Source organism: Hermetia illucens, chromosome 2 (assembly GCF_905115235.1).
Source record: "Hermetia illucens chromosome 2, iHerIll2.2.curated.20191125, whole genome shotgun sequence".
Lineage (NCBI taxonomy): Eukaryota > Metazoa > Arthropoda > Insecta > Diptera > Stratiomyidae > Hermetia > Hermetia illucens.
The window spans coordinates 130709997-130731087 of record NC_051850.1 but is presented as its reverse complement, the minus strand read 5'-3'; the positions used below and the strand labels follow the sequence as shown (position 1 = coordinate 130731087).

The 21091-nt window shown below is 41.5% G+C and overlaps 1 protein-coding gene across 3 annotated transcripts in view; it reads right to left on the bottom strand.

The window, feature by feature from the left end:
• Positions 1-21091, bottom strand: part of LOC119649701 (adenylate cyclase type 6) — a 518692-nt gene that overhangs the window by 144629 nt on the left and 352972 nt on the right. For all 3 annotated transcript variants that reach the window (XM_038051969.1, XM_038051970.1, XM_038051971.1), the window contains one exon: positions 121-244. In XM_038051969.1, the coding sequence (XP_037907897.1) occupies positions 121-228 (108 nt within the window). In that variant the 5' untranslated portion in view covers positions 229-244. The remainder of the gene's footprint in view (positions 1-120; positions 245-21091) is intronic.

Sequence of the window (21091 nt, the reverse complement as noted above, 5' to 3'; positions counted from 1 at the left end):
ATTAGTATATGTGCGGCTTGGGAAGTTCCAACAGATGTATCTTATTTCATCTTGGTAATTGAATATTTTGCAGCTTATGTGATTTTCCGAAAGATATTTTCTATCGTTTTCATAGCTTACCTCTTTTGATCGTCGGCTTCCACGCAGGGATAACCGCTTACTCCACACCTTCTTCTGGCTTTCGGCTGAGAATGATCGAAACATTGGTGATGTTGATGATGATGCCATACTATGAAGAACAAATCTGAAAGACGGAAAATTACGTTTGAATCTAATTCCGACATAATTTAAGTAGAAAGAAAAACTTTTAAACTATATCCACCTGCAATAATCAGGAATAATTTTATATAAAAGAGCAGTTAACAAAATATATTTCTATGGCGATTATTTGCTAAGGGTACTAGGATTTTATTGTAATCTTTAGCGAGGAGATTTGCACCGCATATTAAGGAACTATTAACACCTTCAATGATTTTAGGGTGCCTATCACAGCTAAGGTGCATCATTTGGTTCTGCAAGGAACTTATATGTAATTTAGTATGTTGTCTACTCCTAAGTGCTTAAGCAATTTGTTTGGCATTTGATAATCTCTCAAGTGCTCCCCCATAGTACCTAAGGATGTGTTCTAATGTTCCACTGTCCTATCCACAGAATCTACAGATAATTTCTTCGAACAATTCCAGCTTTGATAAGTAGTAATTTTGACTAATGTGGGCTGTGAGTACACCCTACCTATGGTCCTGAAATACGTCTTAGCGAAGCTGAAATAATTCAGCGTAAGCTTAAATAAATACTTAAATATTTTCCCAGAAGCACTTTAGTTTGTTCCATTTCGTATGTATGATTTCCTTAACTGTTCATTCTTTTCCTCAAATTGGGTTCCTTTGCAATCCAACACAAGAGTAACACATCGTTCCTCTGCGCTAATTAATTTGCTGCTCCATTGCCAGCATTCGGATCTTACAAGCTGATCGTAGTTAGTTTATCAAGTCACTCCAGTTTGGAAAGTTACCTGGTTGAGTTCAAGTGCTTTGACAACCGGTTAGAATGGCAATATAATGTTCCTTGTAGTTTCTTTGTTAACTACACATACATTACACACATCTGTCCCGGCTGATTCTATTGGGTCTACCTATTAGCTCTAAGTGCCTCTGTTCCCCAATTGAATGAAAATAATATCTGCTAATTGAATCCATTGAACCAAAGACCGTAGCAACACTTACTATATGTGCACATATACAGTCTGTCTCTGAACCGGCTGAACACCGCGCTTCAATTTTGAAAAGCAATTGTTTCACTGTAATATTAGTAAATTAAGGGGGCCATCCCGTGTGTCGGGTTGGAGAAATCGATTTTTTTTTGCATGAATTGTATCTATATATAGTGGAGAATATGTGGGCAAAGGGATTTTCCGATATACCGAGTCGTTCAGAAATTACAGTGTTAAACAGGTAAGGAGTTCACAAGCAATTGTCTCAACTTATTTGCCGTTTGGAATAAAAAGGATAATCCAGTCTAGAGTGAGCACTGAAAGGCTTTCAAGCTATACTCAGTTATATTTTGTTGTAAGTATTGTGCTGTTTGTGTGTTCAGTGATTTTTTTTAAATGGATCGTACGAAGGGAGATCGCTTTAACGTTCAACGTCATGCTCGCACTAAAAAACGAATATTTTATGGGTATCGATACTTATCAGAGAAGAAAAAGGACTTCGCATCAACATCAGCAAAGAAACTTTTAGCAAGCATGAACATGGATGTTCCAATTGCGACAAGTTTTCTCCAGTATTTCTGCAAATTTCTTCAAATCGTAAAATATATGTAGGAATAAAAAAGGAATGCGTAGGACATGTCGAGAAAAGAATGGGAACGTGGCTTAGAAATGCAAAGACGAATCACAAAGGCATTGGTGGAAAAGGGGCTGGAAAACTTACTGATAAGGACCTCACTACATTTTCTGGGCTAGCTATTCGTCGACACGCGAATTCGATAGAAGGAATGAAGCAAGAAATTTGGGCAACTTTCTTCCATAAATGTTCTACAGACGAAAATCCTCAGCATCAAAATTCTCCAGCAGGCGAGGACAGTTGGTGCAAGCGGCGCAAAGCGGTAGCTAAAGGAGAACTGGATAGTTTGCACCACGAGAAGGCACCTTTGACTGAAGAAGTTCAAACAGTCATCAAACCAATCTACGAAGATTTGTCACGAGGTGATCTTTTGAACAGATGTTTAGGAGCAGAGACCAGAATAACAATGAGTCGTTAAATGCATTGATCTGGACTTTCGCTCCTAAACACCTTCATTCTGGGGCCAAGGTCGTAGAAATAGCCACTTTTCTGGCTGTAATTATTTTCAATGAAGGATTCAATGGCATTCTCAAAATTCTAGTGACAATGGGATGTCAAGTTGGTCACATATGTCAGGTTTATGCCGACCGGCGTAATGAAGCGCGAATTGGGCGGTCCGAACGACGATCGACTGACCTCGCTAAAAGAACCAGAATTGAAACCAGAGAGCAACAATCGGCCTTACAAGACCTTTTTGAAGAAATGGAAGGTGCTCTCTATAGATCAGGTATAATGGTGAGTGAAAATTTTACTGTTGATAATCACATTCAAATTTTCAAATGCGTTTTTCTCGAAACTGCATCTTGAAAATCGGCTGCCACCATAGCTCAAAATCTATACAACCAAATTCTTTGAAATTTTCACGACTTCTTTAATACATATTTCTACGGTCCGCAAACTAGGATAATTGCAATCGGAGGGGTCGTTTTTTTTATTCATAAAAAAAGCTGTAAAAAAACACCAAAATCAAAAAAATTAAGTTTAAAAGCCCACCAAAAATTTTTAAATTTTAAAAAATTTTAATATTTTCCTAGTTTGCGGACCGTGGAATATTGTCCACATTAAAATGCCTTTAGTTTTTTTCCTCAGATGAACACAGCGCCCTCCAGCGTGGCAGCAGAAAAACACCTTTTTTTGAAGATGGGTGCATAAATTGACACGTATTCCGAAAACCAGCTACGATATTAAGCTGAAGAATTTGTCACATATACTAGAGATATCAATAAACATATGGTGAAAAAATCACATTTGTATCTTTATCCAGCCCTCCAAAATAATTTTTCAAAGAAAAGGCAAAAAAAACGGCCTTAACACGGGATGACTCCCTTAAGCAGCTTCTTACTCCGCCGGTTCATTAATCCTTAAAAATCCGTATGGAACAATTGAATTGAAGTAGAGTTTGCGCGGAATATATACAATTAGTTATAGGTACCCATATGGTGACTGCTGCAGCTGCCTGGCCGGAGAAGGTCATTGCTTTTACCTTGTACCTTTATTGCTCCAAATACGAGTACAATCCTATAACTGCCATCGCACGTCCACTTCGTGCTACTTTAAATGAAATTATCAGGAAAACCTTTCCCACTCTGAGATTTCGCAAAAATTAAAAGGGGACCCCATGTTAAGAAGCATGGGTGAAAAATGAAATTGCAGAAACAGGAATTCCTCTTGCAACTTTAACAAAAATCAAGATGGAAACCATATAATCTCCCACAAAACCCCTAGAATTCATTTGAATATTTCAAAGCGATATAGAAATTTTTCAATATTTCGAAAATTATCATTAACCGTCTTTGTTATGGCTATATCGCTATTGGGTGGATGCCGGCTCTAGAAATTGATTACCTTTCGATATCTCAAAGCACTTTAGAAGAAAAATGGTCATCAAACAACACTAGAAATTTGCAGAAAAGATTAACTATGCCATCCGAGCTCCAAGAGGCTTATTCAAAAGCGATCACAGAGAACTATTTTTGTACCAAATTACGACATTAACATGAAGCTGAGAAAAGAATCGATGGCACCAGTAGAGACACAAACGCCTAAAATAATGTAAGGCTATTACCAGCAGGAGTCAACGATCCACATCTGGTCAGGCTATGAAGGTTGGTTGATATTAAACCAAATTATTGGCACAAACTTTGCTAACGGTAATGACCTCCAAAACTGGCTTATCCATTTCTTGAAGAAAGGGCTACGCAATTTTTAGCGAAACGCTTATTAATTATGGTGATTAATCTATTCGCTCCATTGCCTTTTTAAAGTTTTTGTGCAAAACAAAACCTTATCAAAATCGATTCACCACCTGTCTGTCTGTCACATGCACTTTTCTCCAAAACGGCTAAACCGATTGAAACGAAGTTTGGTGGATATATGGGAATTATGAAATCCCCCCCCCCCCCCCACGCATACAGTGACATGAATTTACGTTAATTTTTTACATGCAAATGGGGCATGTACATTTTCTTTTCACCGGATATAGTCACGTGGGGTATCAAACAAAAGCACCTGATTAGCACTTCTGATATTAGTTTTGGCGTGAATTATAAAGTGCACGAGTAAGGTGTCAAAATGTGCACATTTAAAGTGAGATAGGACTCATTTTCGGAAATAGTACGCTTATACGAAATCCACGCCTCAAAATATTTGCTTAAATAGACTTATAGCAAGTACATTACCAACTTTTAGAAATTGAATGAAAACTTCATTCATTTCATGGAAATCCGGCAAAAGTATAGCAGTCTCTCTGTCTGTGCATCTGTCCGTTTGTCCATCTATCCATCTGTCCGTATATTTTTTTTTGTTGTTTATGGAGGTGGAAAGCATCGAAAGCCACAGTGCCATACTAAACAACCTCTCCTCACTCGCTATGGCCCACGGAATTATCTAGAGACATTACATCATGGGGCGGATTCAAGCCCTATTGGCTTACTCCTACGATGAGAATTGTTCCCTCGCTGCCACTGCCACTGAAACCTTTGAAGCTCCTGCTGAATACAGCTTATGGAGCCACTAACTGCATTCCACACTTGCTGCGATTTGAGCATTTACGGAATGATCGAATGTAAGGGTCTTGTCAAGAGAAGTTGAAGCTAATCCTCCTCGTATTCGTTTATGCACCCAGGACAGAAGGGAAAATTGTCATGTCCAAAACGGTATAAATACCTGCAGTGTCCAGCATGTCCAGTTAGAAATTGGGTCAAGTGATAGTGGACATCGACATCAATAACGAGATCGAGCAGGCGCAGCAAGATCTTGGGCTGCACGCCAATGAAGGCAAGACAAAATATATGGTGGCAACGTCAGCACCGAAGACGAACCAACCAACAACATCAAACCGCACTGGTCAAACGGGAAGAATAAGGATAGGAGAATACAACTTTGAGACCGTTGACAATTTCTCCTATCTAGGGTCGAAAATCACAAGCGATAACAGCTACGATGATGAAATCCGCGCACGGTTGTTGTCAGCCAACAGAGCCTATTTCAGCTTACAAAGACTGTTCCGCTCGAAACGTCTTACCATAGGGCCAAAGCTCTTACTGTACAAGACTATGATCTTGCCAGTCCTCATGTATTCCTCGGAAACTTGGGTTCTTAGCAAGAAAAATTGCGAACTCTTGGCCGCGTTCGAGAGAAGAATCCTCCGAAGAATTTTTGGCCCCCTACATGAGGATGGACGATTCCGTAGCCTACACAATGACGAAATCTATGAGCGATACCATGACCGTCCGGTTGTGGATAAAATCCGGTTCAATAGGTTACGGTGGGCGGGTGACTTCATCCGTATGGATGAGGATGATCCCACCCGGAAAGTCTATAAGGACAATATCTATGGTAGAAAAAGAAGACGAGGCGGACCCTGCCTAAGATGGAGCGATGGCGTACGACAGGATGCCAGACAGCTTTTAGGGATATCGAATTAGTCGACCTCGGCGCAGAACCGGGATGTCTGGAGTTCCTTATTAAGGCAGGCCTACACCGGATACCGGTTGTTGCGCCGTTGATGATGATGATGAGTAGTCATGTGGTACAAAGCTTAAATTATATGATATGGCTACTTTTTACTTTTGTGGTTCGCAGTGTCTGTCTGCTCACCTGACCATCTGCCTGTTACACGCCCTTTTCTCAGAAATGGTGGTATCTATTGATACATCAAGCTTGTTGTGATTTTTAGAACTGTGAATCCACATACATGCAGTGAAGACTCGTCGTTTACTTTCAACTTAAGGGAGGTGGGTGGCGCCCAACCATGCAAAAGGTGGGGTAGTTATTTAATTCAAGGTTCTGTGGAGGCGCGACCTGATTAACGAAGATTCGTCCGAGCGTCGTACCAGAATTATATAATTCACCACAAAGTGAAACTCTCCCAGCTGAGCGGGTCGCCTACTTATTGGTAGCGGGATAACAGTCACGAGGCCGGCAGAGCAATCTTGGAAGTTGAGTTTAGAATAAGTTGTCAGAGAAGAAAGCTTCATTGAGTTTTTGAATTGAAAATAAACAACATTTTGTAATTATGTTTTAGAATTTGAAAGTGTTTAAAGTTACTTAATGTGTATAATCACAGTTCCAAGTGGTAGCCCTGGGGGTCATCAGCGACCTTTAACGGGTCGCTTACGATACGGTGTGTGACGTCCCCGAGATGATCGGGTAAGTAGTTCTGGCCCCCTAGCTGGCAATATACTTGCGTCCTAGGTACTAGCCTCGACAAATCTTCTCGGTGAAAAGCGAACCGCGAATGACCGCAAAACATCGCTGAGAACACTGCCTGCATCAAACGGACCACAGATAGCCCACTGCGAAGCGAACTGGGGAAAAAGCGGAAAGAAGACAACGTGCCTGAGGGAGACTTTATACAAGTAGTTTCCAGGACCAAAAAAAGAAGGCGAAGAAGGGAAGGGAAGGAAACAATTAACTACGCCACCAGAGACCCGTCTGTCCGAAAACAAAGAAGTTGCAAACCAAAAGCCAGGAGCAAAAAAGACGAGGAAACGAAGAAGGACTATACCATCGGCTCTGTTCATTAAGCCGACGGAAGGCAAGACAAGTCCTTAATCAAATCCGCTACAGGATGAAACTCGAAAACACCGTAGCAGAGGTGTCTTCCATACCGAAAATGAAGAGTGGCGGAGTCCTCGCCGAACTGGGCTCAAAGATGACTAGCAAGAGTACGTTCTGTAAAGCGATCAAGGGGTTATTGGGGGAGAAGGCTCTTGTTTAAAGCCTAGAGCCCATGTGCTCTCTAGAAATCCGGGATCTTCACTGCTTCATAGAAAAGGTCGAACTGGAGGAGGCGATAAAGCGTGAATGTCCAGAGGTAACCAATGCCCGGATAGGTATCACCTCTGTAAATGCATGAGGCCAAAAACTCGGCGAGGCCAAAAACTCCTCGAGAAATATGCGGGGAAACTCCTTAGCAGCAGAAGAATCAAAATTGAATGGGTAATATGCGGAATACGAATGCGGATAGTCCCTACGAAGTGGTATAGGTGTCTGGACTACCGACAGACGTCAGCACCGCCAAGTAAGTCATCAAGCGAAGACCTGCAACGAGAGCGAAAGCTGCGTTATCTGCAGGGATCGTGGCGCGTCTGGTGAGAGCGTCGCACACACTGTGGGATCGGGGCGATGCCCATTTTTCAGGGCGGAATTGGAAAAGGCTAGGGCGCGAATCTTATTGCGAAGAAGATTGAACTCGACCATCGGAGAGACCGGATGGTAAGGGGTTTCCTCAACTAACAGCTCCTTTCCTCTCCTCTCCTTCCGTTGGTGGAACGGATAGTTCTTTGATGACAGAGAGGTATTTAGTTGGTAGTGCGACAGTGTACTGTTGCGGGAGTTCAACACTCTGTGTGTATTTTATTTTCCAATTTGGAGACTGTGATGGAGTTCTGAACCTTGTTGGGGTGTTGTAGAGTGACTACAATTTTGTATTTAATGCTTCGTGTTTCGGTTCATTATCTGAACTAAAAATGTTGGTCTTATCATACTTAAAAGTATTTTTGATCTGATCTCGTCAAAAGATAAAAGACAGTCGTTCCTTATATGATAGAAGTTGGAGCACAGAATTCACGGTTTCAAGATTTAGTTTTGTCTTTGCGGCCCATTTCTTTAGCGTTGGCACTGCTGGCAGTGCTACTTTTTTTTGTATAGAGGCCTTCGTGGTTCAGTAGAGTAAAGAACAATTCGGGAAGCCGGAAGCTAGGCGCTTCAGGTATGAAAGGTTTTGTGTATTTCTTTCATAAAGAGATTTGGGTGTGCATTTGTCCCATTAGCATGTAGCACGTAAAATATGCATATATTATGTGAAAATAGCCACTTTCAAGCGATATTGACATTCATAGTCTAGAATTTGCAGAGAAGCGACAGCTTTGACCTAGTATTACTTTGTTAGTAATGGTGCGATTTTCACCAAATTTGGCAGGATCATGCTCTATGCTGTAGCCTATGTTGTTGCAAAATTTTGTGATTCTTGGGTGAACTTAAGGGGAGTTTTCCTGTCAATTACTAAAAATTATTGTAATGTACTATTATTAACTTTATTTGAACAGGTATCGGTATGGAGGGTATTTCGGAGCCTAGGCACTATATAGTGACAGCCCCCTGATTTTTTTCAGATTTTTCGGTTTGGTAGTTTCTGAGAATGGGTTCGTTAAAGAAATGACCACTTTCAACCCCCCGCACCCCCCACCTTTCCAACAAATGTCAAAACTAAGACTGGCTTCAAATCGATCGGACAAATCGATCGTACTAATCGAGACCTTTAATTTGATACCCCACATGACTACATTTGATGAAAAAAAAATGTACACCCTCCCTTTGCATGTATGGGGACCCCCCCTTAAATTCGTCGTAAAAGGATGTAACTCACTATATGTGTGAGCGTTCACAGTTCCCACCTTTCCACCAAATTTGGTGCCAATCGCTACAACCGTCTTCGAGAAAAATGCGTGTGACGGACAGACAGACAGACAGACAGACAGACGGACAGACAGACAGATAGTAAACCGATTTTAATAAGGTTTTGTTTTACAAACAAAACCTTAAAAATGGCAAAAGAAATATCCTTACTACTCCAACGCATCTTCTTATTTGGAGTATCCCTCAGTGAAGAAATAGTACGTTCTACTATTTGTAGACGTTTAACTATATTTTATTGCGAGCTTTGAGTTGCGTGTTTTCCGGTTGTAGCTCCAATATTTCCAATTCTTTGCTACATGATCAATGTTGCTACGTGGTCAACCTTGTCTTAAACATTTAATTTAGATTAGCAAGGCAATCGTAGTTTCACCCTAATGTTAATTTACTCTGAATCTTGGCGTCTTTTCGAGTCGATGGACCAGGCGATATATTATACTTTCTACTTCGGTTTTTGACAGCTTCCAACTCACTCTTCTTGACTTTAATACAATTATCGGAAATTAAATTTGGATTTACTTCTTTATTTATCATCAACTTGATGGTGGACTGCATTAAGTGTACATCAACTTGCAATGAATTATGTCTCCATCTTGGAAGAACACGTCTAGCGTTTTTCTATTTTTTAAATTTCATCCTTAAATTGAATAACATCTTACGTCTCAAAAGATGATACAGCATATTGTACCACTTTTTTATCATCTGAGCTTTACTCTTTTGGATCGGTCGCCTTTACTCTGTTGCCGTAAATACTGACTAGGAACAGCGTCGTCCTTTAACCGTCTTTTGCTTTCCACAATCCAGAAGTATATCTTGGAGCTTGTAATCGTCTTGTGCAAAATGTTTTAAGTATACACAAGCGTTTTTAAAGTCGACCTTCCTACACTTTTCACGAAGTTTTCTCCACTCTTCGCAAATTGCCTCATTCTTCGGAAAATGAAAGAATCTTAAGGTACTTCCTCCCAACTATTTATCGAGAACCTCACCGTTTTCAATTTTCCACAAAAATTTATCTTAAACACGATTGGTAAAAAAATTAAAACCATAAATTTTAACACTTCTCAATAAAATATTCGAAACGATTTTCAAATCGAAATTGATTACTCGATAATCACGACCCATGTAACGTCACCAAATTCAAATATGGCGGACATGATATTCAGATGATATTACTTTGTCTAGTCTGTGTACACTTGTACACTGAATAAACTGTAATCAAAATTATTTCTGTGCGACTAATAAGCCTTCAAAGCCAATCACCTTACGTCCATTTCAGGTATGAATCTAAGGCATGAGGTCGATATGCTGCTACTCATTGGATTCCGCCCGCATTCGGTTGGCCATATGGAAAACGAAAGGAGTTAGTACTTGCTAAGCCGAAGGAGAAATATAGGGTGGATGGGACTGAAAATGTGCGCCTCAAAAAGTGAACCCCGTCTTATTCGCAGAACCTATTTAACCGGAAAACCCGAAAAAAGTCACAGTGATGCATCTATATGAAATTTAGATCTCAAAATATATCCCGTTTCGATATCTGCACAAATAAAGTCAATAATAGTATATTACCATGTTTCGTAAATTTACCGGAAAATTCCCGGATTCCGCTTGCGTTCGGTAGGCCATATAGTGCATGTTCTCTTGTAAGTGTCAAACGCAAACTTTTTTATTTACAATTTAACCTTGATTGCCCTCAAATGAACTCAATTTAAAACCAGTACAAAAATCGATAATTCAACATTGCCAAGTTCCATCCCATTATCGTCTAGATTTAGCGACGAAGAGAAAGCAAAAAACGGTACAGCGGAACAAATAATGAAATTATGCAAATAACCCAGAAACCTCATTCAAAAACACACAATACCACAAAAGCGTTCACGTCTTGCTCCTTTCAATTTGTTACATTCCAAAAATGTTCATGAAGTACTTGGGGGTTAGCAAATAATGTGACAAGCGAGGATTGAATTTCAAATAAATTTTTTTCCGCGAAAACATGGGGATCTTATATTTTATTCTTTGTACGAACTTTAGAGAAAGTAAATACTTTCAATATTGCGATGGATGAAAAAGGATACCAAGGAATCCAATAGGATGCGTCTATTCGAGCGAGAGAGGAAAAATGGAGCTGAGAGCATACACAACGCATAATGTTAGATGATAAGTTTGTTATTTAAGAATTTCCACCATTGAAATTGACATGATTTGAATACTAGCTATTGGGGACGGAAAATGGAAATGAATGTTGGTCAAACAATCACTCCAGCATTCTGAAAATGAATACATTTTATTTTCCAAGATTTAGGGTGGTGAGGGCAATGCTTCTAGTGCGAGAAGAGCAGTTAACTGGCATTTCAAATGTAGAGAAATCGCAACTTAAGGACTCATGTTTGCATAAAAATGATAATTAAGTAGATTTGTTCATTCTGCCACCAGATAAATATTGAAGTTAGCAATAAAACGTTCAGTTGCCAGAATCCATTTACAGGGGATTTAGAGATATACATGGTGACATCCTTCTTATTGAACAATATTTGTAATGAGAGAGCAGATTAGGCTGACTTCTAAAAAACATGGAAGTTGACTACAAGCAATTCTGGAATTTAGTAGCACTTTAGTCGTTGTTAATGACTTTTCTGGGAGGCAGTTATTAGCGGATTATGTTGTTAGATAAGTTGGCATGCCAAATCTCCTTTTGTCTTTCAACAACAATGGTAAAGTACTTTACTGAAGAGGAGAGCACAGTGTAGAAGGTCAAAAAAATTTATTTTTTTGGTCTTAAAAAAATTTTCATTTTCTCCCGAACAAAACGAGGCCATCCCGAGCGTTGAATTCAAAAAATTCTCGCCGCTATAATCGTTCGTTCGCAAGCGGGCGTCGTCTGCTTGTCAGCTGGTCCGGTGCGAATTGGCTGGTGCGCACTACGCCTTTTATAAAAAACAAGTCGGAAGCTCGCGCTTCGGGTATAAAGGTTTTGTGTTCATCTTATGTAAGAAATCAAATCCAACATAATCCTTCATATTTTTCCAAACTACGAGACATACGTACATATTACAGCCATAGGTATTACGCTCACCCTAAACAAACAAACTGCCTATTTCCGAATACTGTACACATATATGCACGTATATAAATTCATCGTACTCATATTTCCGATTTACTTTGTGCACAAAAGCGTTCATGTGTACATATATACTACGTATATTAAATACCGCTGGTTTAATGTAGAAATATCTGAATTAGATACTACCCGCAAACTTCATTAGCACGCATATACTATATACCTACATACATACAGCTCTGTTTGAAGTAATTGTGACTAAAAAACTAAAACAAAATAATTCTTTGCGACCCCATTCATAAAATGAATTGATATGTAATGATGACGTCATGCAGGTTGTAGAGTGCACGAAATTCACAAAAAATGGCAAAGTTTCACACCCTACAACTTTGTTAATAATAGTTTGATTTTCTTCAAGCTTTACCAACTTGTGCATTATGGTCTTCATTATACCCATGCCAAATTTTATAATTCTGGGATTAACATAAGGGGGGTTGCCGGATAAATTTCTAAAATGTGGAAATGTACTATGTATTATTAACCTTATTTGTGAAGATATCGGAACTGGATATATTTTGAGGCCTAGATTTCATAGAGATGCAGTACTATGATTTTTTTTCAGATTTTTTGGTTGGATAGGTTCTGAGAACGAGACCTGTTTAACTTTTTGGGGGTCACATTTTAAACCCTCACTCCCCTATTTTCCACCTAGTATCAAATATGGAACCAGTTTCGAAAAGCACTAATTGAGCCCTTTAATTTGATACCCCATATGCCCACATTCTATGAAAAAACATTTTGCACGCTCCATTCACATGTATGGGGAGCCCCCCTTAAAATTAACACAAAATGGCGCCATATGCCGCATGTAAAGGGAACAACAGATCACACACACTTACTAATTTTCGTGACAATTGGTCCAGCCGTTTCCGAATAAATCGGCTGTGACAGACAGACAGACAGCCATTTCGCGAGCGAATGCACCAGCGGCATTGATTGGTCCGATCGATGCAAAAGGTGTGGGGAGAAAGGCCATATTGCCAAAGCGTGACCCCAAGTGCTTATTGTGCGAAGGAAGTGAGGGACGGGACTACCGGCATATTGCCGGGAGTGCTAAATGCTCGGAATTTAGGAAGGCGCTGACTTCAATGAAAAAATGAGGTTTATTCAAATCAACCTTAATCATTGTAAGGTCGCTCAAGATTTACTCGAGCAGACCGTCTATGAATCCGAGGTGGAAATTGCCATCATTAGCGAACCCTATAGAAACCGTCACGGTGGCGTGTGTGTTATAGATTCGTCTGGTGGAGCGGCGATATGGGCATGCGGTCGACAAGCCATACAATGTACTGGGAATCAGACACACAGCGGCTTTGTGTGGGCGAAAATAAACGGGGTATATGTGTACAGCTGTTACGCCCCACCAAGTCTGACACTGCCCGAATTCGAAGAAATGCTTGACAGTCCTGTTCTCGATGCAAGGGTGATTGCTGGGGACTTCAATGCTTGGGCCCGTGAGTGGGGTAGCAGAGAGACAAATGCAAGGAGCCGCAGTCTATTAGACGCTTTTGCACAGTTGGATGTCGTTCTCGCCAACGAAGGATATGAAAACACCTTTCAGAAAGAGGGGTGTACCTCAATCGTAGACCTAACTATTGTCAGCCCTGCACTGCCACGTGGTATGTCTTGGTGCGTCAGCAAGCACTACACCCACAGCGATCACCAGGCAATCTTCTTTGGGCTATGGGTGGAGTCACTGGGCATAAGACCATCATGCTCGAAACCGAGAAAGATGTCAGGCTGTTCCGCTAAAGCTCTGGATGAGCAGACCTTCATGGAGGTGTGGTTAGACCAACCTAATAAAGCAGGCGCCTCTACGGAAAGAGCTGCCCATGTGGCCCAATGCATCGCCAAAACGTGTGACGCGTCCATGCCGAGGAGGTGCTCCTTCCCCAGTAAAAGACCAAACTACTGGTGGAATGCTGAACTGGCCAGCCTTTGATCAGTCTGTCACCGAGCCGGAAGAGCGGCTCAAAGAGCGGTAGGCAGAATCGACCAAGGGTAAAAAGAGCGCGCATATAAGGAAGCTCGCAAAACCCTCAAGCTCGCCATCCAACGGAGCAAGAGGGAATGCTTTAAGGAGCTCTGTTTAGAAGCGGACGTAAACCCGTGGGGGGGTGCCTATAGAATCGTGATGGGGCGATTCAGAGGGCGATCATCTCCGCAGATCACGTGTCCTTCACTCTTGTTAAAAATTATCCAGGCGTTATTCCCTCAGCAAGAGGAGAGCATTGACAGCTTACAGCGACCTCTGAACGACACGGCAATACCGCCAGTCACCAGTGACGAGCTGCTGGAGATCTGCGCTAGAATAGGAGATAACAAAGCTCCGGGTCTGGATGGTGTGCCGAATAAGGCCCTCAAGCTTGCTGTGAAATCCAGACCGGACATGTTCGCTGAATTGTTCGAAGCGTGCATGTCCGAGGTGATATTTCCTGCATCATGGAAACGACAGAAGTTGGTGCTTCTGCCTAAGGCTGGCAAACTTCCAGGTGAGCCAACCTCCTACAGACCTATTTGTCTTTTGGACACTCTGGGAAAAATGCTAGAGCGAGTAATCTATAATAGATTACTCCCGATTGTTGAGAGCCTGGGAGGTCTCTCAGATCGGCAGTATGGGTTCCTTAAAGCCAGATCAACCATTGATGCCATCAAAATGGTTACTGGCTTGGCCGAAGATGCAATCCACGGAAAGGGCAGTACTAGCAAATATTGCATAGTAGTGACCCTGGATGTGAGAAATGCATTCAATTCGGCCAGTTGGAACCTAATACGGGAATCTCTGGCAAAGATTGGTATTCCCGCTTATCTTGCAGCTATTGTCAACAGCTATTTACAAGAACGGAGGCTTTGGTATGACACCGATGACGGACTCCAGGAGTACGTTGTCTCCGCGGGTGTCCCACAGGGCTCCGTACTGGGCCCACTGCATCATGTACAACGATGTTCTTAATCTTCCTCTTCCGGAGCAAGCCACGGTGGTGGGCTACGTCGATGATATAGCGCTGGTTGTTGTCGCAAAGCATCTCGCAGATGCTGAGTTATACTCATGCGAAGCGATCAGTGCTGTTAAGAGTTGGCTAGAGGGTTCTGGTCTGACACCTGCGGAGGAAAAAACGGAGGCGGTCTTCATCACCAAGCACCGTAAAAGAAATTTTGCCCGTATTCAAATTGGGAATCATATCATCACTTCTAAGCCTTCGATCAAATACTTGGGAGTGATGATAGATGGGAAGCTTAGCTATAAGCCACACGTGCAGTATGTCTACGACAAAGCATCCACTGCGAGTGTGGCCCTGGCAAGAATGATGCCGAACGTGGGAGGGCCACGGCATGCTTCCAGGTTGCTTATAGCTAGGGTAGTGAGTTCGATCCTGCTTTATGCAGCTCCAGTTTGGAGAAAGGCATTGCAGGTTACATCTAACGCTAATAAACTGAGTTCAGTCTACAGAAGAACAGCCCTAAGGGTGTGCTCGGCATTCAGGACTGTCTCAGATGATGCAGCATTCGTCGTCTCTGGAGTGATGCCTATTGATATCCTGGCAGATGAGATGACGAATATATATAGTGCGAAGTCTATCTCTACTTTATCGCAGAGGAAGAACGCCGAAAGGGAGAGATCTCTAAATAGATGGCAAGAGCGTTGGGAACGCTCGGGAAAGGGTCGGTGGACACACAGGCTCATCCCTGCCAGCAAGGAGTGGTTGGAGAGACGGCACGGTGAGATTAATTATAATCTTACTCAGTTTGTCACGGGGCATGGAGGATATCGCCAGTACCTGTTCAGGTTTAAACTAGATACCTCACCCGATTGTCCAAACTACGATGGAGTCCCAGAGGACCCAGAGCATATATTCTTCCACTGCCCAAGGTTTGTGGAGAAAAGAAGAACCTAGAGGAGACTCTAGGAGAGGTGCTCGTACCAGAGAATCTGGTGCGAAGAATGCTAGCATGTCAGGAAGACTGGGATGCGATCAACTCCATGGTCGTAACTATCCATAGCAAACTGCGAAAGGCAGAGGAGACCAGAAAAGCGCGGTTACGTACGCCGCGTAGAGACGAAAGGGGACCAAGCTAAAATCAGCTGACTCCGCCCCGTGATGTAATACCGTACGGTGGTTCCACGGGGCTTGGGGGGAGTCGGGGGTGGTTTTAGTGGGTAAGAATCCTACACGCTGGCGTGTCCAGGCCAGTGTCCTTTGGAGATTGCCACCTTTTCAAAAAAAAAAGAAGACAGACAGACAGACAGACAGGCAGACGGACAGACAGACATCGAATCGATTCTAATAAGGTTTTGTTTCACACAAAACCTTAAAAACTAACCGAAGTAGGTGTTTGTGCTATACATATATTAAAAGGCTAATTGACAACTGTTTGGTTGGGTTGTTCGCATTTGTAAAGTACCTTCGTTCCGTTCATCCGAAGTTCATTCGATCGATCGGAAAGAAACTAAAACAAGCAACCAACGCCTTGGACGCTCAAAAAAAAAGAAAATTCTACCGCAATCAACATTCCAAGGACGACGAGCAGGAAACTAACCAACTCATACTTCAACATCTGCAACAAAACTTCGTACAAGCAACGAATTTGTTTCTTCCACATCACAGAACTTTGTGCATGTCATTTTGGAGTTCTTCTTGGTGTTTAGTGTTCTTTCGGAAACAGTTAGTTGTGGAAAGTGTCATGAAAAAGGGTAAATCGTAATCTCTCAAGAACGTGGGCTAGGATTTAAAATAAACGTTCACTGCAGTTCAGGAAGGTGCAAATCTGTTGAGATACCATCTTGTTCTTTTGTAAAGAATAGTTATGAGGTCAACCTAAAACTGTGTTTTGCTACGAGATGGATTCCTTGGAATAGGTCATGCTGGTGTTAGTTTGTTTTGTAGAATGCAGTTCCCAAAAGTTACTTCTAGGAGCTAACTAAAAAGATAAGGGAAGCTTCTAGTGTAGTTGCAAATTATTGTATGAACAAAGCTGCTATAGAGGAAAAGGAGACAACTGTACTCAGGTCATGTTATAAGCCAGGAGACATTGCAATTCCAATTGATGGATCCTGGATGAAGAGAGGATTATCTTCTCTATTTGGTGTTGTAGCTGCTATAAGAGTGCCGGCTGCAAAAGTGAGAGGCATTTCATTCAGTAGCATGTTTTGCAAAGCATGTGAAATTTGAAATTTGAATCGATACCCATTGGCTTCAGTGCAATGCTAACTATGGGTAGTGGAGCAATGCAGGTTAAAGGCATTCTTGAAATTTTTAAAACGTCAGTGGACTTGAGATGTGTTTGCTATCTGGACTACACAGCTGATTGTGACCCAAAAAATCATAAAGCCATATCTGAGGCTCAACCATATGGAGAAAAGCATCCTGTTAAAAAAAAAGAATGTGTTAACCATGTTAGCAAAAGAATGGGCTCGACAACTAGGAAATTAGTGAAGCTTCACCTTTCTTTGAAAGGGAAAGGCAAATTGACTGAATCGCAGGGAGACAAGTTGCCCAAATATTATGGAAAAGCAATTAGAAGCAACCCTTTTGAGGTAGAAGAAATGAGGAAGACCATAATGGCCACCTATTACTACCGTGCCTCAACTGACAACGACCCTCACCATTTTTACTGCCCTCAAGCTGAAACTTCTGGCAGCGGACTATAGCAAAAAATGAACACAAAACAAATGAGCACCAAAATATCCTTCAATTATACCTGCAGTGGAATCAATCTATAAGGACCTAACGAGAGAAGAGTTGCTGACAAGATGTTTAGGAGCCTCTAATCAAAATGCAAAATGAAATTTTCAACAGCATGATTTGGCAAATTGCACCAAAGACACTGTTCAATGGCAAAGTGGTTGTTGAAACTACTCACAATTTTGCTGTCTGCCTGTTCAATGAAGGGCACTTCACCCCCATGAAGGTCATCGAAGAGTTAGCTGTAATTACGGGGAGCCAATGTTTCCGTGCAATGGAAAAGAAAAATGCAGAAAGGATTGCAAAGTCAGAAGCCCAAGCAGTAGCAGAAGTAACAAAAGAAGCGAGGATCTCCCGTAGAGAAGCCGGGAGAATAGACCAGCAAGAAGCCATCGAAAAGAATGGAGTACTGTACGGCGCGGATATTAATTCAGATTGGTAAGAATTGTTTTATCCAAGTTTTCATAAACAATTTTTTTTCTGAAAATCCCATTTTTTGAAGCAGCGCACGCTGCTCAGGGCGTGAAAATAAAAATAATTTAATGTGGTTTGCGGAAAATAATAGCTAACACATGCCATTCTCGGATGAACCTCTAACATTATCCTGTTTTTACTCAGAACATAAATCAAAAGTTTTCAAAAATTTTTAATACTTATTTTTTATATTGTTTTTTAAACCGGGGGCTTAAATGGGAGGTTCATACTATAATTACAAGTGTACTAATAATTCTCCTAATAAGGAAGAAGTCCACAAATTGGTTATCTTCAAAAGCTGTCTGATATGCTGGTCTATGTCATCGTTTCATTTCAGGCAGGGTCTGCCACGTCTTCATTTTCTACCATACCTATTGCCTTTATAGATTTTCCGGTCTGCAACATCCTTTCCTATACATATTAAACCACGTGGTATCGCTCTTTAATTTTGTCGTTTAATAGGCTACGGAATCGTCCATCCTCCCGCAGAGGGATAAGCATTGTTCAGAGGATTCTTCTTTTGAAAGCGGCTCGCATTTTTTCTTGATAAGAACCCAAGTGTCCAAAGAATACATGAGAACTAGGAAGTCCTGTACAGTAAAGAATTTGGCTGTATGATGCGACGCTTCGAGCGGAGCTTAGTCAGTCTTATCGATTTAGCCGTGATACCTAATTCTCACATGGCCGCGTACTATTTTACCCTGGCTATGCTAGTAGTGGTCGACAACACTCTGATTGTTGAGTACCTAATCAAAATAGTGAACTAATCGCTCCAATATACCCATATAGTCACAAATCAGATTTTACTTTGTCTGAAAATAATATTCAATTAGTTGTGAAAATCATTTGTGAATGCTTCATCTTCAGAACCGACATTGCGACATCCACTTCGCCTTTATAAGTGTTACGAAGCAGTTTGATGCGGTGGAATCAGTGTTCACTCTTACCTGACTGTTAAACTGAATTCGGGGTGATATCGTGATTCAATCCCGGAAAACCATGCCAACGGGATAGATATTCGAATTTATATGGAAGACGTGAGCAACCTGATCGACGACTCTAAAACACAAGAAAACATCGCATCAAAACACAAAAACGCATCGGAATGCTACCGCCGCGGTATATCACTAAAGTTGGCAACATCATTCGATAGTCGATTGGAGAAACCTCATACCATAGCTTATGCGAACTCTCCCAGGTTGTCCTTTGTCTGCAGAGCCTCGTCGGCATCGTAGCTCCAGAATTGCTGATGCAAGGTCGATGGGTGAGATGCCTACCATCTGCTCTTGAGTCGATTATGGCTGCAATAGGGGCCCAGCCAATACAGATTGTACCCCATTTACATGGTAAGGTAGACGCTGCACTTTTGCCAAGCGTTGCAGAAGCAACGACAGACATACCAGCTGTCGAGCCAACTTGCAGAGCTGAAAACGGAGCTGTAGACTGTCAAAAGGATTGTCGCTCTGTGAATTTTTGCAGATGTCATTGTCAGTGCTTTTGCTCCGGATCGCATTCTCAGTCCAGATACGAAATTCCCCAAGGTATATCTTTTTATCAGTGGAGATGTAATGCTGACGTTTTGCAAATGTAAAAAGCCGTGTAATTATAATGATCCCCATCTCATCCCCTCATGCTCTCAACTATGAAGACACTCCTCCTCGTAGAGACTGGCACCAATGCATACGTTTATCTGCTGTTAAACTTCCAAGGACCATTCAAAAAGCGAAAACAGATACGTCATCCTCACGTTCAAACTCACACTTCGACGAGATTTTCCTTGCAGGGTAATAGTATTCTTAGGAGATTTCTTAGAACATCACGAACCTCTTTCAGATATTCAACACGGCTATCTCCGAGATTCAACAATTCCACTTACCTACCAAGAAGAGGTAACAAATGTACAATAGCGACCATTGAGGCAATCACTGGAGGAACTCCATATCATAACATTCTATTCGAGTTTTAGGATGTAAATCACCCACAAGAATTCGGACAAATGGTGGATCATCGAACTGAACATCATGTAGTCAAAACACAAGATCGTTAGTTCCTTCGCAACCCAGAAGATTAGTTTAGTGAAAAGTGTGGAAATTATGGCGCACTTAACAGCGGCACTTGGTGAGACAAGTACACAGTTTGGCAAATCCAAGATTTGGCATAATATCTTTCGAACAGCAAACCTAGTAAGAGCATTTAGTCAGATCCCGTTAAATACGGAATGTGGCATACACATTCCAGCCATTCATCAAGCAAGCTTTAGGAGGTTTCGACTTACGCCATTAGTTGCTTGATCTTCACTTGAAAAGATTGCCAACGATTTAACGACTCTGTTCGACAAGTTAAAGCAATATGAAGTGGTTCTGAATGAAAGCAAATGCATTTGTTGTTAGCAGGGGGTCAGTTTCTTAGGATACCAGCTGTTAAGGGTAGAAACGCATTCTTTGCCAGCTAGAGTCAAAGCGATCCACTCATATATGCAACAAGCCAAAGCGCAGCAGCTCAGATTGTTCTTAGGTAATTTAAATTTTTAGAGAAGATTAATACTTGAAGAGCAGCAGTACAGCTATCACTCAGCTGTTTGGTAGAAGATATGATGTTATCTTGAAACGAAGAGAGAACTGGGAGGAACCAGAAAAATGCGTGTGAGGATATACTGACGTCTTCTACACCGATGGCTCAAAAGGAGAAAACAAGAAAACGAGTAGGAGTCTACCTCTTGAATAAAAACGAAAAGTAGTAGTACTTTGATCACTTCAAAAATCGTTCAGGAATGTAGAAACCGATTGAATTCTGTTTTTAGATTCAATACGGTGGATTTACTCTGGGTACCAGGTCATTGTGACCTAGAGGGAAATTAAATCTCGGATACCTTAGCAAAAGAGGCTTCAACTTTACCCATCCCCGGGCCGGAACCAGTAATTGGGGTGCCGGTAGCATTGGATGATGCTGCTATCAAAAACTGGGAACAAGCTTTCCATAATGACAGGTGGCGGAACCTTAATGCTGCTAGACAGACCAAGCTCTTCCTGTCAGAACGAAACAAACATACTGCAAAG